Consider the following 17219-nt stretch of genomic DNA (forward strand, 5'->3'; position numbering starts at 1 on the left):
TAGAGAGTTGACGTTTTGAGCTGAAAGCTGTTGGTGGGGCCGCTCTTGGTGCACTGTGTACAGTTTGGGTCATCATGTTATATAGGAAAGACTTGGATGAACTGGAAAGAGTGCAGAAAAAGTTCACAAGGATGTTACCAACACTAGAGGGCCTGAGCGGCTGGCTGATAAAAGTACAGATAAAAATTGGGATTGCTTCCCGTAAAGCAGGTAATGGGGTGGCAGGGCAGTATAGTAGTTAATGTAACTATTACAGTGCCAGTGAACAATCTCGCTGGAGTCTAAAAGGAGTTTGCACATTCTCCCTCCCTCTAACCACGTGGGCTTCCTCTGGGTGCTCTGGTTTCCTCCCACTTCGCAAAGGCATACAGGTTAGTAGGTTAATTGGTCACGAGTATAATTGGGTAGCACAGATCACTGGGCCAGAAGGACCTATTACTGTGCTGTATCGCTACATAAAAACAAAATAAATTGTAAAAAATATTAAGGATGGATTCAATTTAAGCTAAAGTTCTCTGATCAAACATGATCGTCCATTGTCAATGGGGCAATACTTAAGAGATTAAAAATGTAATTAGCAAACAAACCAATGAATAAATGGGATGACTTTTGCCGTAACTGGATAAAGTGTTGCAAATAATCTGGAATTAAACCAGGTATCTTTTCCAATGAACCAGCTGAAGCAAAAACAGGGCAAACCGCTACTTCCTGTACAAATCCTTCCAACTTACATCCCATATGGATTGGTCATCAGCAGATGGAATGAAGGTGAACAATCAAGGGGACTCTAGGGTTTTCATGCACAACAGTCTCTGGAGCTTACAAAGAATGGCGTGTGAAACAAAGAGCGCCTTGTTAATGAGAGAGGTCAGATGAAATGGCCAGAGTGGTTCAAGGTGACAGTAACTCTATAACCACACGTTGGTACAGTGGTGTGCAGAAGAGCATTTCTGAATACAGAGCACACTGAACCATGAAGTGGATGGGCTGCAGCTGCAGAAGACTACACCAGGATCCAGTCCTGTATCTAATAGTAATCACTGAGTGTATTCCATTAAATCACCAAATGCAAAATACTCTTAAAAAATCTATTAAGTGACTATATAGAGGTATACAAGATGACAACAAATACCTTGCGAAAGTTTCTTCAGGCAGATGTTTGTTCTGCGTCTCTTCGTCCTGCTCCACTGATGGCACTGTTTGATTCCCTGGATCCCTCAACCTACTGATGTTCTGGCAGGAAATCAAATATGGGGACAAGGACAGTTCTTGAACCCGTGACAGGACAATATCCTCAGTGGACTGAGAAATAAGTACCCGCAAGATAGCAAGGATGCCGGATATCCAAAGCTGAACAGTTCCGACCGATACCTGAAAGAGTGAAAGATGGGTTTCACTCAGTTTTTTCCTTATGCTACAGAAACACAGATTATGGAAAACAAAACTGAGGGGGTACTAAAAACAAGAGAGCATAGGTAAAGAGCAGAGGCAAGATTTAAAAGGGACATCAGGGGCAGCCACTTCACACAAAGGGTGGTGATTATTTAAGTGCGAGCCCAGATCGAAAAGATCAAGGTGTCAGGGCTGGAGGTGAGGGACGGGCCGGTTCAGCTCGCTGCTCTGCAAGATGTACTCCTCCCTACACTGAACTGAGGCTGCGGCCTGCAACTAATGGCCTCCTGGATCGGCTTCGCAGCTGTGGACTCACTTCCGTGAAGTTCAGTTGTTTGCTTGCTTTTTCGGTTGCACAATTTTTCTCCCTCTGCACATTCGGTGTTTGACAGTCTTTTTAAAAAATGGGTTCTGTTGGGTTTCTTTGCTTTGAGGCTGCCTTGCATAACAAATGTACTTTGAACTTAGAATGAAAGCCGTACGGTATATTGAAGGGTAGTGATTGGCATAATGCTTTTGTCCGAGATTAGTTTGTATACGTTCTTCCCAAGACTGACTTGATTTCCTAAAACCAGTTTCATCCACATGCCAAGAAATATACGGGTTAGTAAGTTGTGGGCATGCTGTGTTGGCACCATAAGCACAATAGTCGTGGGCTCCTCCCAACATAGATACAGATTGTGTTGGTTGTTGATGCAAGCAACATATTTTACTGCATGTTTCAAATCTGCATGTGACAATAAAGCTAATCTGTCACATTTATTGCCACTGACAGCTGTGCAGGCCAAGTCATCAGGTATATTTAAAGTGGAAGTTGATAGGTTCTTAATTAGTAAGGGCTTCAAAGGTTATGGGAAGAAGACATGAAAATGGGGTTCAGGGGGCATTAAGAGACCCTTAGACTGGCATATAGATGATAGAAAAAGGAGGGCTATGTAGGAGGGAAGGCGCTAGCCTGATTGTAACTGATTCCACCACCTCTTCTGGCAGTATATTCCAGATATCAACCACACACTGTGCAAAGGAACTACCTCGCACCTTAAACCTTTTATTTTAGATAATCCTGTTATGGGGGTGAAAATGTGACCATCTACCCCACCTATGCCTTATGTTGCTGTGTGTCACTTGTTAACATAGAAGCACAGTACAGGCCCTTTGACCTATTATACTGGCTGACTTTTTAACCTACTCTAAACTCAATCTAATCCTTCTCTCCTCCATGGCCCTCCATTTTCCTCTCATCCATGTGCCTAAGAGTTTATTTAAATGCCCATATTCTACAGAACGACCATGAAATCTAGTGTACATACTCCTTATATACTACATAATCTTAGATGCTTCCATCAGGGCACCTCTCAACCTCCTTCACTCAAAGGAAAACAAGCCTAGCCTTTCTAATTCTCCCCATAACTGAAGTCCAATCCAGGCAACATCCTAGTGAATCTCCTCTGCATTCTCTGCAGCACTTAGAATATTGAATGAATGAATTAAATTTTATTTCTGTCAGTACAAACATAACAAAAGCATAATTTTCAATGATATTTCATAAAACAAAATTAAATAATAAAAATCTTTAAAACAGACCGAAAGGGTGTAAGCTGAAGCTACAGCTTATTACGCCTACCCCTCTTACTTCTACAAAAACATATTTGGCGTCAATCATCACATCAAAACAAATAATGTTCATAATCTTTTAACACAAAATCCAATTCCAAGTATCATTTATTTACATTACTACCATTCATTATAAATCATGTATTTTATATTTGTTCATTAAATTATTTTTAAAATAATTTTTTAAACTTAGTAAGTGTGGTGCATGTTTTTAAATTCTCACTACGACTGTTCCATAGATTCACCCCTCTGACTGAAACACAATGAGTTTTTACATTTGTTCTTATCCTTTGTTTTTTGAAATATCCATGTTCCTCTCAAACCATGTTGACTTTCTCTCATTTTAAACAATCTTTGGATACTTTGTGGTAACTGTCCATTTTTCACTTTATACATAATTTGTATTAGTTTAAAATCTACAAAATCTCTAAATTTTAAAGAATAAATAGTGGATTAGTTGGCTCATAATAACTTGCCTTATTTACAATTCATATGGCTTTCTGTTGGAGTAGGAAAAAAATCGAGTTTGGTACACGGTTTCCAAATATGAATTTAGTTCTACTTAGATTCAGTGATAATTTGTTAGCATCAAACCATTTCTTTATAATTTTTAGTTACCAGTTTTATAATTTTTGTGTTCAGTTCTGGTCACTTCAAAGGATGTGGAAGCTTTAGAGAGGGAGATTTATCAGGAGATTTATCAGATGCCTTATGAGGATAGGTTGAGTGAATTAAGGTCTTTTCTCTTTGGAGTAAAGAAGGATGAAAGGCAACTTGATAGATGTGTACAAGATGATAAGAGGCGTAGATTGAGTGGACAGGCAGGGTGAAAATAGCTAATACAAGGGTGGCAATGTGGCAATTGTCCAAAAAAAACAATTTTAAGTCAGGAGTTCAAATAATGGAAGCAACTTGCATTTATGTAATACTTTTAACCAAGCAAAACACAGTTTCTTCAATTGTGTAATCAGTCGAAAGCATTAAAACAAGAGAAAATCTGCAGATGCTGGTAATCAACAGGCCAGGCAGCATCAATGGAAAAGAATAAACAGTCGACGTGTCAGGCCAAGACCCATCATTAGGACATGTGGGACAGGTGAAGTGGGTTTTTAGAAATACACAGCAGAGACGTTTAAGAAATGAATTCTATTTGAATTCACAAACTTAAAGCTTCAGATGATGATCTTACCAGCGTAAGAGGCATAGCGAACATACTCTTGAGCAGCATGTCAACAGGTCGCAGAGAGGAGGGTGCGACCGTCTCAAACAGTGTGTTCAGTACTCCCAAGGCCTCGTGTGAATCAAGGTGCATCTACAACAAGAACAAGCAAGAAAGCACAAATTAAACTCACTGTTTCCCGACCAACTCCACACCCAAAATACACAGGAAACTTACAAATTTAAATGCAGGCATAAATCCTTCTCAATCACAGGCTTAGATGTAGTCATTGACATTAGTTGTGAAATTTGTTATTAAGTGGCAGCTGTACAGTGCAGGTGTAAAAATGAATGAAAAGACATACAGGTAGTGTTAATGGGTTCATGGACCACTCAGAAATCAAAGATGGAAAGAAGCTGTTAGACCACAAGACACAGGCATAATATTAGGCCGTCTGGCCCATCAAGCCTGCTCCAAATCAACCATGGCTGATTTATTAGCCCTCACTATCCCATTCTCCTGCCTTCTTCACATAATCATTGACACCCTCACTAATCAAGAACCTATCAACCTCTGCAGTAAATATACACAATGACTTGGCCACCTCAGCCATCGTGGCAATGAATTCCACAGATTGACCACCCTCTGGCTACAGAAATTACTCATCTCTGTTCTACAGGGATATCCTTTTCATTTTGAGGCTGTGCCCTCTGGCCCTAGACTCCCCCACCATAGGAAACATCTTCTCCACATCCAATCTACCTAATATTTCAATATTCAATAAGTTTCAATGTGATTCTTCTACTCTCCCTCATTCTTCTAAACTCCAGCAACTACAGGCACAGAGCTATCAAACGCTCCCCAGACATTAACCCGTTCATTCCCAGAATCATTCTCAAGAACAACTCCTCAAGACCCCTCTCCAATGCCAGCCATTCTTTCTTAGATAAGGTGTCTAAAACAGCTCACAATACCCCAAGTGCAGTCTGGCCAACGTTCCTAAAATGTTGAAGTTCAGGCCCAGTTATACCTATACATCATACATTTGAGTGAAGCCTCCTCTCCTAACACCAACCTGATACATGACCCTTCTTCTCCCTCTTACTTGCATCTCCTCCTCATAAGTCAACAAACATCCTCCCTTTGGATTTTCCTTTCTGAATCACTTTGTTTCATCAATCCACTTTCAAATGCAGCCTCACTTTGCTTGTAATTCAAGTGTCTTATTATTCTTTAATCGACTTATAATTCATTAAATTGTCTTGTAATTCCCCATCGGTGATCTGTCCCCCCACAGTCTATGATTCACCTTCAAAGATTCTTCATCTCACATTCTCAATATTTATTGCTTATCTATCATCGTGATTTTTTTCCTGGATTTTTAAAAATCTTTCGTATTTGCAGAGTTTGCTGTCTTTTTCACATTGGTTGTTTGTCCATTCTATTGGGTGCGGTCTTTCATTGATTCTATTTGTGTTTCTTGGATTTGCTGTGTATACCCACAAGTAAAGGAATCTCAGGGTTGTATGCAATGACATTATGTACTTGGATAATAAATTTACTTCAGATTTTTGAACTTTGAAATTGGTTTATTATTGTCACATCCGTTAATCATAAGCTGGAACAATTTGATTCATACTGGGAAAAATGGTTTAATTACATAATGCCTCATAGGCCTGATTTTATTCTCACAAATCAATGAATCTGGTGTAAAAAAAAAATCACTCCCTACTTGTACATAGTTCTTTCCTTTTGCTTGTTTTTTCTTTCCACTCTTTTCTATAAGTGTATACCCCAGATAAATACTTTGTGGAGATTTTGTGATATATATGATTATATGATATATATGTACAATGTCTGAAATACATCTTATGGAAATGTTTGTTTGATGAACTTCAATAAAAAAAAATTACAAAAAATGAGAAAGAAAATGAAAACAGAATGCAAAATAAAGTCCTATACAGTCGGCCCTCCTTATTCGCGAGTTCTGCATGCACGAATTGAGAAAACCCAGAAGTGCTCTTCCAGCACTCGTTCGAGCATGTACAGACTTTTTCCTCTTATCATTAGTGTCTAAACAATGCAGTATAACAACTATTTACATAGTATTTACATTGTATTAGGTATTATAAGTAATGTAGAGATGATTTAAAGTATACTGGAGGATGTGCGTAGGTTATCGTGGATTGGGATTAAAAAAAATCAGAAGTTCTCTTACTAAGTAAGTCGGAACAGCTACATCCAGTATTATTTAGCGTCAGTTAGTCAAACGTTTGTCTTAGAAAATAGTATATATTTTACCTTTCTATGTATATAAAACACTTAAGAAATGTATGTATTTCAATAATTAAACCACTGCATTGCTTAGTAATAGCTGTAGCTTTCATTGGGGTAAGGCCTATCTCATTTTATCCTTTAAAGTTGTTTTGATCATTGACCGACGTAGCCTAACACTTTTCCAATGACCGATGGCGCTTCACCTCTTTCCTATCGCTTTATTATTTCCACTTTATTTTCAATCGTGATCGTGATTATTTTCGTGAACAGAAACACTGCGCATTCAGAGCTCCGCTGGGTCTTCAAGACCATCGCTCTGAGACAGTTTAAATAAGGTCCAGGGTTCCACTGGGTCCTAAAGTCCACCGCACTGAAACAGGTTAAATAAGGGACTCAAGCATCTGCATTTTTTGGTATCCACGAGGGGTCCCGGAACCAATCCCTCGCGGATAAGAAGGGCCGACTGTAGTTACAAAACGCAGTGTATGTAGATGATAAGATGCAAGGCCATAATGAGGAAGATGGTCAAGCCAAGTCAAGAGTCCATCTCATTGTTGAGCAGAACCATTCAATAGTCTTATAATAGTGGGACAGAAGCTGTCCTGAAGCCTTGTGGTATATATTTTCAAGCTTTTGTATCTTCTGCCTAATGGGAGGGGTGAGAAGAGAGAATGGCCAGCATCTTGAGAAGAGAGACTGACTAGGATTTCCAGAGTATTTGATTGTTGTGGCTGATTTATTAAGGCACAGACAAGTGTACATAGAATCCATGGAGGGAAAGCTAGTTTCCATGTGTTGAGCTACATTCACAACCATAACCCTTCTTCCCAATGACTATTTTTGTTTCACACCATTCGTCAGGATCTGAAATCATGTCTACAAATCAACAGACATAAATCTAATGACCTAACCTCTGAACGACTGTACCCATGAGCAATAATGTAGCCACCAGTACCTGCTGTTTAACCAACAACGGCAGAATCATGTCTGCAATCTGACGAGAAAGGCGCTTCCACTTATCTTCATTCTCTTTGTGACATTGCTGAAGGACCAGAATCAACATCTCCAACACCTGCAATAACAAAAAAATGCAGCTGTTAATACTGGGAACCTCTTCTACCCAGTTGGTGTGAATTTTATACCGGTACCAGGAGATCTGCGGAGATGAGACGGTATTTTCCAGCCTCCTTCCTCATAGAGTGAAGTAATGAAAGGAAATGGGTCAAGCTGAAACCAACAACCTGGGCTGCTCAACAGTTTACATGGAGGCTTGTTCAGGTGGAATATATAGAGGCCAGCTTCAGTAATCAGGCTCCCCTCATTTGGGCCAAATGCTTAGTGGGAAATCATAAAGACAAGAGATTCTGCAGATGCTGGAAATCCAGAGTAACATGCGCGAAAATGCTGGAGAAACTCAGCTGATGAGGCAGCATGTGTAGAGAGGAATTGAGTTGATGTTTAAGGCTGATACACTTCATCATACCATAGATGCTCCAGACCTGCTGAGTTCCTCCATCACTTTGTGTGCATTACTCCAACTAATTCAGATGACCTGGGTTGCATCCTAACCTCAGATGCCTAGTGTGAAGTTTGCATGTTCAGGCTACAAGTGCATTGTTTTCCTGCCACATTCCAGAAATGTGCTTTGAGCTTCATTGTTTATTTGAATTAGTGTAGTTATTGAAGAATTATTACAAGCTGTTTTATTTTGGAACAGAAATAGAGTTACAATATAGTCACGATAAATTATAAAGAGATATAGACAGAATGGATTTACTTCCCTTTGTAGATTTCATTACTAGAGAGATATCAGTAATGATAGGTGGTGAAAGGTATAGAAGCTGATGGAACAGACATTTTACCAAAAAGGAACTCACTACCTGAATGCATGGCACATGGAGAAACACGAATTACTTTTAAAATATTTAAATAGCTGCCATTTACAAGATTATGGACTGAAAGCTGGGAAGCAGATCAAATTAACAATGTGGCCACTTGTGTCATTTCAATGATCAGCAAAAATGTATTGATGTGTCTTGAACAATTCAATTCCTCGGGTCTCCTCAGCTTGTTCGACAGGCGGCAGAGATTCCCACTGCTCATTATGTTAATAATTGCTTCACAATTCCACACTTAAATTGCCTAAGATTAGCTTCATGGAAATCCTTTGGCCTCATGGTTGACACAGGCATCATTAACTGAAGGGTCTGCCCTTGTGCTATTCTGAGTCTTACAATTAACTCTTATTTTGAATTCTAAATCAGGATTGAGAACTTCAGACCTAGTTTGTTTTGGCATACAATTATAGCATTGAGCAAAAATAGGGAAACATTACCTATCTACAGTAAGAATTTGGTCACCCCACATTTTGTTCAAAATAGCAAAGTAGGGAAGTTAAAAACTTACTCATTAGTCAGTCCCCGATGAAGATTCTCAGCCCAAAACATCAACTCCTTATTTCTTCCTATAGATGCTGCCTGACCTTCTGTGTTTCTCCAGCATTGTGTTACTCTGGATTTCCAACAACTGCAGAATTTCATGTTTAAAAATTTAATACCAAAGTTTGGGTGGTGGTGGGGAGGTGGTGTTGTACTGAGTAGAGGGAAGAGGAATGAAGGAGATGTTTCTCCAGTTTTCCCTATCACATCTTCCATTACAGTCCAAGTGTCCAAACCCCATTATGAAAACCACGGTAAGCACAAGGATACCTCTTTTGCCAACACCCAGAAACACTACCATTTCTCGGCAAGGCGTAACACCAGCCTGGAGCAGTTCAGAGCAGATGGTGCACTGCTCCAACACTGCATCCTAAGCATTCACCCAATTCAGAATCAGTGGATTGAAGTCAACACTGTTCTTCAATGCTATCAATGTCACTGTACAAGAATTAAACCTGCAATTCTTACCATGGCAAGATGATTACTGCAGCTCTATTTAAAAGAAAAGAAAACTATGTTTGTTAAAGCATCCGGGCTAAGACATGACAATTGGTACACTGCAATTTTAATGAGCCAGTTCCACTGAGCAACATGCACAAAATGCTGCAGGAACTCAGCAGGTTAGGTAATATCTAAGAAAAAGAAAAAAATAATCCATGTATCAGGCCAAATACTTCATCAGAACTGGAAGGAAGGGAGCAGATGCTGGAATAAGGTGTGGAGGAGGAAAAGGATTACGAGCTGGCAAGTGATAGGTGAAACCAGGTGAGGAGGAAGGTGAATGGGTGGGGGAAAGGTGATGAAATAAGAACCTGGGAGTTCAGCTTGATATGATTTATTCCTCTTTCCTATATTCAAGAGGCATGAAGATAATTGGATAAAGTTGAACATTATAAATATTTAATATAGACATAAAGTTGAATTGGGAATGGGATACATAGTCAACATTGCAAAGGCCAAACTCTGTACACAATAAGTGATAGAGTATGAAAAATAAACAAGCTTTGGATACAGCAGGTTCATGGGCACTCCAAGATGTCTCTCTGGTGCTTCCCACTCCCTCCCATCTCCTTTCCCAACCATGATTCCACTCTCCCTGCCCTCTGCTCACTATCAGTCCACAAAAGAGACCCGTATCAGAATTAAATCATCACTCACAAGTGTCATAAAAATTGTTTTTTTCTGTGGCAGCAGTAGAGTGCAATACATAAAAGTATTACAGTGCTGTGCAAAAGTCGTGGGCACTATACGTGGTGTAGGTGGGTGTGGGTATTATTTATATATTTATAGCCTAAGACTTTTGCACAGTACTGTAAATTAGTCTGAAGTCTCTTTGTAATCCTCTGAAAACCCCAACCATCTTCATTTTACATATTCACGTTCAAATCATTGCGATTTGTTGAGATCCAAGCACCAAACACTATGGTAGTCCATCAGTCGCTGTCTACCATCCACAAACTGTCAGCATATTCATAACCCTAAACAATGCCCACAATTTACCACAAACAGATAATTCCTCAAGTTTATTGTCATATGAGTGTGTGTGTGTGTGTGTGTGTGTGTGTGTGTGTGTGTGTGTGTGTGTGTGTGTGTATGTGTGTGTGTATGTGTGTGTGTGTGTGTGTGTATGTGTATATATGGCATGGGAGCAGAATTAAGTCATTCAGCCCACTGAGTCTGCTCTGATCCCACTCAACCACATACATCTGCCTTCTCACCAACCTCCTGCAGATGAGCCAGTACACAGTGGAGCGCCATGCCTACGGCATCATCAGTAGACCAGTCTGAATGGTAGTTGAATGGGAAAGGTCCAACATGTCAGTCCATGGCCTCCTCTACCACTGTGATGAGGCCACACTCAGGTTGGAGAAGCAACACCTTATATTCCGTCTGTGTAGTCTCCAACCTGATGGCACGAACATCAATTTCTCAACTTCCAGTAATTTTTGCACCTCACCTCTCCTTCAGCATTTCCCCATTCACCTTAGCTCTTTACCTCCCCCGCTGCTCCTCCCCCTTCCCTTTCTTCCATGGCCTTCTGCCCTTTATCAGATTTTCCCCTTCTCCTGCTGTTTATCTCTTTCACCAATCAACTTCTCAGCTTGTTACTTCACCCCTCCCCCAGTTTCACCTACCACCTTGTACTTCTTCCTCCCCTCCCTTCACTTTCTTACCCTGACATCATCTTTTTACTGATAAAGGGTCTCAGTCTGGAACATCGCCTGCTGATTTCTTCCAGCATTTTGAGTGCATTGCTTGGATTTCCAGCATCTGCAGATTTCTCTTATTTGTGATAATTCCTCTGTTTAGAATCAAACTACTTCACTTTCCATCTGTTCTTTGTTAGAAACACAAGAGGTTCTGCAGATGCTGGAAATACAGCACAACATACACAAAATGCCGGAGGAACTCAACAGGTCAGGCATTATCTATGGAGAAAAATAAACAGCCGACATTTCAGATACAAACTGCTCATCAGGTCCTGATGAATTCCTCCAGCATTTGCACATGTTGTTCTCTGCTGTGGTCGTTCTTTCTTCTCATTGCAAAGGAGTTGAGCTAGAACAGCCTGTTTCATACGTACAATAGCTGCAAAAGAAAGCTGTCTAAATAACCAATCTGTATACACTCCAGAAATTCATATTCAATGCTACCATTGCTGATTTTGCTTTCTGATTTCCAATTTAATTGTTTTTAACTGCATGTGCTCTTGTGAGTTTTTAAATGAGATATTTCATATATCTTATGCTACATCTACCACTTCTTCCTTATCCACACTGTTTGTTACATCTTCAAAAAAGGCTCACAGGAATAGTCAATTATAATTTGCCTTTCAGAAAAGAATGCTTCATGGTCCTCTTCAATGTCCTGCAATATTTCCTAACGAAGGTCCTGACGAAGAGTCTCGGCCCGAAATGTCGACAGTGCTTCTCCTTATAGATGCTGCCTGACCTGCTGTGTTCCACCAGCATTTTGTGTGCGTTGTAATCATTTAATGAACACCATTTGACAATTACTTTGAACTCAGTACAGCCATCCCATTTCTATGCATATATGGCATTCCTAACAAAGATAGTAACTGGTTTAGAGAAAGTCAATGCCTCTGGTTTTTATAAAAAAGTCAAACCCAAGAATGTTTCAGTCCAGTTAACTGACAGAGATAAATAATGTGACTAGTTCGAGTCTCGTTAGGTTATCACAATGTGTTCTATACCAGACATTCAGCAAGAGGAAACCAGTTTAGTTGCTTTAGCAGCCATAATCAGAGCATGGTTCAAAACAAAAGGCTACTGTTATTGTCTCCAATGAGTGAAAAATAATTCCTTTAATAGCAATTACTCATTCGTTATCGTGGTCTTCACAACCCTACATTATAAACAAACTTTATTTCTTCTGTTGGATGCCAACAAATTGTGGAACAATCTCGTATTCACAAAGGAAGGATATACAGCCACGGAAAAGGTGCAACCCATGGTTACCAAAATATCATTGGTCTAACACAGTAAAGCAAATTGCATGGACTGATTTATACCTGCTTTCGTTTAGAAGATTAAGGGGTGATCTGAGATGGAGAGGTGATTAAAGCATTTGATAGAGTAGATAATCTCTTTTGTTTGGTAGTGGAATCTAAAGTCAAAGTAAATTTACTATCACATGCTAACATATGATACCTTGAGATTCAATTTCTTCCATCCATTTACAAGAAAATGAAGAAATACAATAAGATTTTACAAACCAAAACATGACCAAAGACTGACAATGCACAAAACAAGACAAAGTCTGAAAATAAAAAGAAAATAATACTGAGAACATGTAAAGTCCTTGAAAGTGAGCCTGTAGGTTCTGGCATTAGTTCAGAGAGGTGGTGAGTGAAGTTATCCTCACTGGTTCAACAGTCTGATGGCATGGATAAGCAAAAGAGCATAACAAAATTAGAACTAGGTCATGTAGACACAAAGCAGTTCTTCACACACAGTGGCAGAAATATGCAACTCACCACATCAAAAGGAGGCAGGAGGGTGAGAGTCATCGGCGATGCCTGGTCAGTTTTTGTTAGATAGGACTACAGAAGGCTATAGTACTGAGGTCAGTAGATGGTGTTAAGATACCACGACTGGTCACAGCCACAAACCACTGTGATATTGGTCATGTTGAAACCAAATCTCTGTACCACGTTAATACAAACATTGTAAGTTTTAGAATAGGAAGGATATGGGGTGGGGTTGGGGGAGTTGGTGGCAACAGAATTTTAAAACAAAGTTCAGGATGTACCTGGTGGTACTGGATGAGCCTCAGCAACATAGAAACCACCACCTCCTTCTGTGTTTCCAGCTCCTTGCCAGCGTCTGCTTTGTTGGTCCCTCGCAGAACAAACAGATCATGTACTATAGGCTGGAGTGCCGGGATTGCTATGCAAAGTACAAGAGGAGAATTTGTCCACTGGAAATTTAAAAACATTAGCTCTTCAGAGAGAAAGTTTTTTTTAAACAGTTAAACAAAGCAGTTTGAAATTCAGCCAAAAAAAATATGCAAGTACACAACAGCATCTGAAACAAACCTATTTTCCCCTTACCAATACCAAAGTCAGATCTCCAAAACCCTCAAAGGAATAGCTTTGAAAACCTGCCAGGACCTTTCCCCTCAGCACATACTCATGTGCTCATTCCACATACTCACCCCCCATGGAGTGAAAAGGCTGCCCTCAGGTCCCTTTTAAATCTTTCCTTTCTCGCCCTAAACCCATGCCCTGGTTCTGAGGAAGACTGTTACCAATCTGGAGAAAAGCTCACGGAAAAGATCACCAGTTATATTCAGAAAAATGAAATCATTGACAGAAAAAAAACACTTAGTTGCTTTATTAAAAAAAACTACAAACCAGCATTTTAGAAAGTTTACATCACAAAAAAATATATTTACTGGCCACCTTATTAGGTACACCTGCTTGTTAATGCAAATATTAATTAGCAGTAACTCAATACATAAAAGTATGCAGAAATAGTCAAGAGGTTCAGTTGTTCAGGCCAAACATCAGAATGGGGAAGAAATGTGTTCTAAGTAACTTCGACCGTGGAATGATTGTTGGTGCCAGAACAGGTGGTTTGAGTATCTCAGAAACTGCTGATCTCTGGAGATTTAATTCACAATGGTCTCTAAAGTTAACAAAGAAAGGAGCGAGAAACACAAAAAAAAATCCAGTGAGCAGCAAGTTCTGTGGGAGAAAATACATTGTTAATGAGGGAATCAGAGGAGAATGGCCAGACTGGTTCAAGCTGACAGGAAGGTGAAAGTAACTCAAATAACTGCACATTACAACAGTAGTGTGCAGAAGAGCATCTCTGAATGCACAACACGCCAAATCTCAAAGTGGACGGGCAACAGCAGCAGAAGACCACAGCAGGTTCCACTCCTGACCCTAATCAATTGGCCACTGAGTACACGGTATAACTGATTTGGCTGTCAACAGTAGTGACCTCAGACTTTGCAGTACAATGCAGGGAGCAGGCATTATTACCATGTGTAACAGCTTTCCGACCGCTGGCCATGATCCCGTCACACAGCTGTATAATTTTGGGAATTCCGATGATCGGCTTGGAGTGATAACGCTCGTATGATAGCAACACCAAGAAGAAAAATATGTTTGGAATGATGGCCTCGGATTCTCTGAAAGAAAATCATAAAAACTTGCAAATTAATAGGATTTGGGGTTTAAAGTTCACCCCCCCAAAAAAAATATACCATATACCTCTGTCCCTAAAAATCATTAAAGATGTTTTTTAAATTCCTTTACGTCAATTGATAACAACAATGCTGTACTTTATATTAAGAATGCAGATCTTTAAGAATGCTTGTTTAAGATACTTACATTCTGCTAAATACTGACCTTCAAATTCATAAAGTGTAAAAGAGAGGTGAAAGTGGATATCAAACCTTTGGAAAACGATGATAGTAATGGGGGACAACGAAAAGGCAGATGAAGCGAATAAGTATTCTGCATCAGTTTTCACAGCGGAAGACACGAGCAGTATAGTGGAAGATCCAGGTGTTGAGGGAGTGAAGTGTGTGAAGTTAACTTAACTAGAGGGAAGGTTCTTGGGAAACTGAAGGGTCTGAAGGTAGGTAAGTCACCTGGATCAGATGATCTACACCCCAGGGTTCTGAAAGAGGTGGCTGAAGAGATTGTGGAGGCATTAGTAATGATCTTTCAAGAATCACTAGATTTTGTAATGGTTCCAGAAGTCTGTTACTCCATTCTTCAAGAAAAGACAGAAGAAAGGAAACTATAGGCCAGTTAGACTGACCTCAGTGGTTGAGAAGACATTTGAGTCGATTGTTAAGGATGTGGTTTCAGGGTACTTGGAGGGAAAATCTTGCTTGACAAACCTGTTGGAATTCTTTGAACTAGTAACAAGCAGGATAGACAAAAAAAGACAGTTGATGTTGTGTACTTGGGATTTTCAGAAGGTCTTTGACAAGTTACTGGTATTACAGGGAAGATTCTAGCATGGATAAAGCATTGACTGATTGACAGTAGACAAAGATTGGGAATAAAGGGAGCCTTTTCTAACTGGCTGCCAGTGACTAATGGTGTTCCACAGGGATCTGTGTTGGGACTGATTCTTTTTATGTTGCGTGTGAATGATTTGGATGATGGAATTGATGGTTTTGTTGCAAAGTTAGCAGACAAAATGAAGATAGGTAGAGGAGCTGGTTGTTTTGAGGAAGTAGAGAGGCTACAGAAGAATAAGACAGGTTAGGAGAATGGGCAAAAAAATGAAAAGGTTGACTATTTTCTAAATGGAGAGAAGACAAAAAAACTGAGGTGTGAAGGGTCTTGGGAGTCCTTGTGCCGGATTCCCTAAAGGTTCATTTGCAGGTTGAGTCAGTGGTGAGGAAGGCAAATGCATTGTCAGCATTCATTTCAAGAGGACTGGAATATAAAAGCAAGGATGTAATGTTAAGACTTTATAAAGCACTGGTGAGGCCTCTCTTGGAGTATTGTGAGAACCTTTGGGCCCTTTATCTTAGAAAGGATGCGCTGAAACTGGAGAGGGTTCAAAGAAGATTCACAAAAATGATTCATGGCTTGCCATATGAAGAGAGTCTAATGGCTCAGGGCCTGCATTCACTAGAATTCAGAAGAATGAGGGATGACCTCATTGAAACCTAGCAAATGGTGAAAGGCCTTGACTGAGTGGAAGTGGAGAGGATGATTCCTATGGTGGGAGAGTCTAAGACCAGAGGACACAGCTTTTAAATAGAGGGGCATCCTTTTATAATGAAGATGAAGAGAAATTTCTTTAGCCAGAGTGCAGTGAATCTGTGAAATTCTTTGCCACAGGTAGCTGTGGAGGCCAAGTCTGTATGTATGTTTAAGGCAGAAGTTGATAAATTCTTGATTGGTCAGAGCATGAAGGGATATGGGAAGAAGGCAGGAGACTGGGGCTGAGAGGAAAGTTGGATCAGCCATGATGAAATGGCAGAGCAGACTCAAAGGGCCAAATGGCCTAATTCTTGCCTATATGTTATGGTCTTATGAAGTGGTTTACAGAAATTCAGAATATTCTGGTCTGCAACAACTGGGCAAATCTATAAGACACATGAGCAAGATCAGGCCAATTGGCTCATCTTATCTGCTTCAGCATTCAATCATAGCTGATTGTTTTTATCCCCATTCTTCCACTTTTCCCTTGAAAAATTAGAAGGAACTAGCCTGGGTAATATCTGTAATTCAGATTTGAATTTTAAATCCCACATAAAGAAAGTGACCAGAAGAGCATTTCTACATTTAAGAAACATTGCAAAGGTACATCAGTTTCTGTCATGCAATGATGCTGAAAAACTAATTCATACCTTTATATTAAAACAGACCAGATTACTGAAATGCACTTTTTAAAATGGACTTTCAAATTTCAACTAATTCAGAAGGCTGCTGCTAGACTCTTTAACTAAAACCCTGATAAAGGAGCATATCACTCCTGTCCTAGATACTCTGCTTTGGCTTCCCGTATCTTTTAGAATTGATTTTAAGGTTCTCTGACTTGTTATGGTGGTCTGGAACTGGAGCACATCACAGAATTGCCTTTGTTTCATAATCCTCCTCAAGCTCTCAGATCTTCTTCTGCCAGTCTCTTAAATTTAAACAATCTCCCTCAAAAGACAATGCATGCAGATTCAGGAGATACTTTCAAATGCCAGCTCAAAACCTATTTATTTAGCCTTGCTTTTACCTATCACTTTGTCTTTACGTGTTTCTATTTTATGACTTTGAACTACATCGCCTGTATGAAAAGTGCTCAATAAATTATTATTACTTTATTATAACCCTTAAACCCCATACC

General features: G+C 39.7%; 1 protein-coding gene across 6 annotated transcripts in view; it reads right to left on the reverse strand.

The window, feature by feature from the left end:
• Nucleotides 1-17219, reverse strand: part of htt (huntingtin) — a 246898-nt gene that overhangs the window by 65239 nt on the left and 164440 nt on the right. For 3 of the 6 annotated variants that reach the window (XM_073047911.1, XM_073047909.1, XM_073047907.1), the window contains 6 exons: nucleotides 14393-14541; nucleotides 13153-13289; nucleotides 9349-9372; nucleotides 7398-7514; nucleotides 4196-4318; nucleotides 1133-1371 (listed from right to left, as the gene is read on the reverse strand). In XM_073047911.1, coding sequence (XP_072904012.1) covers nucleotides 1133-1371; nucleotides 4196-4318; nucleotides 7398-7514; nucleotides 9349-9372; nucleotides 13153-13289; nucleotides 14393-14541 — 789 coding nt within the window. The remainder of the gene's footprint in view (nucleotides 1-1132; nucleotides 1372-4195; nucleotides 4319-7397; nucleotides 7515-9348; nucleotides 9373-13152; nucleotides 13290-14392; nucleotides 14542-17219) is intronic. The other 3 variants (XM_073047912.1, XM_073047910.1, XM_073047906.1) reach the window with 1 other exon arrangement.

Source organism: Hemitrygon akajei, chromosome 6, assembly GCF_048418815.1.
Source record: "Hemitrygon akajei chromosome 6, sHemAka1.3, whole genome shotgun sequence".
NCBI lineage: Eukaryota > Metazoa > Chordata > Chondrichthyes > Myliobatiformes > Dasyatidae > Hemitrygon > Hemitrygon akajei.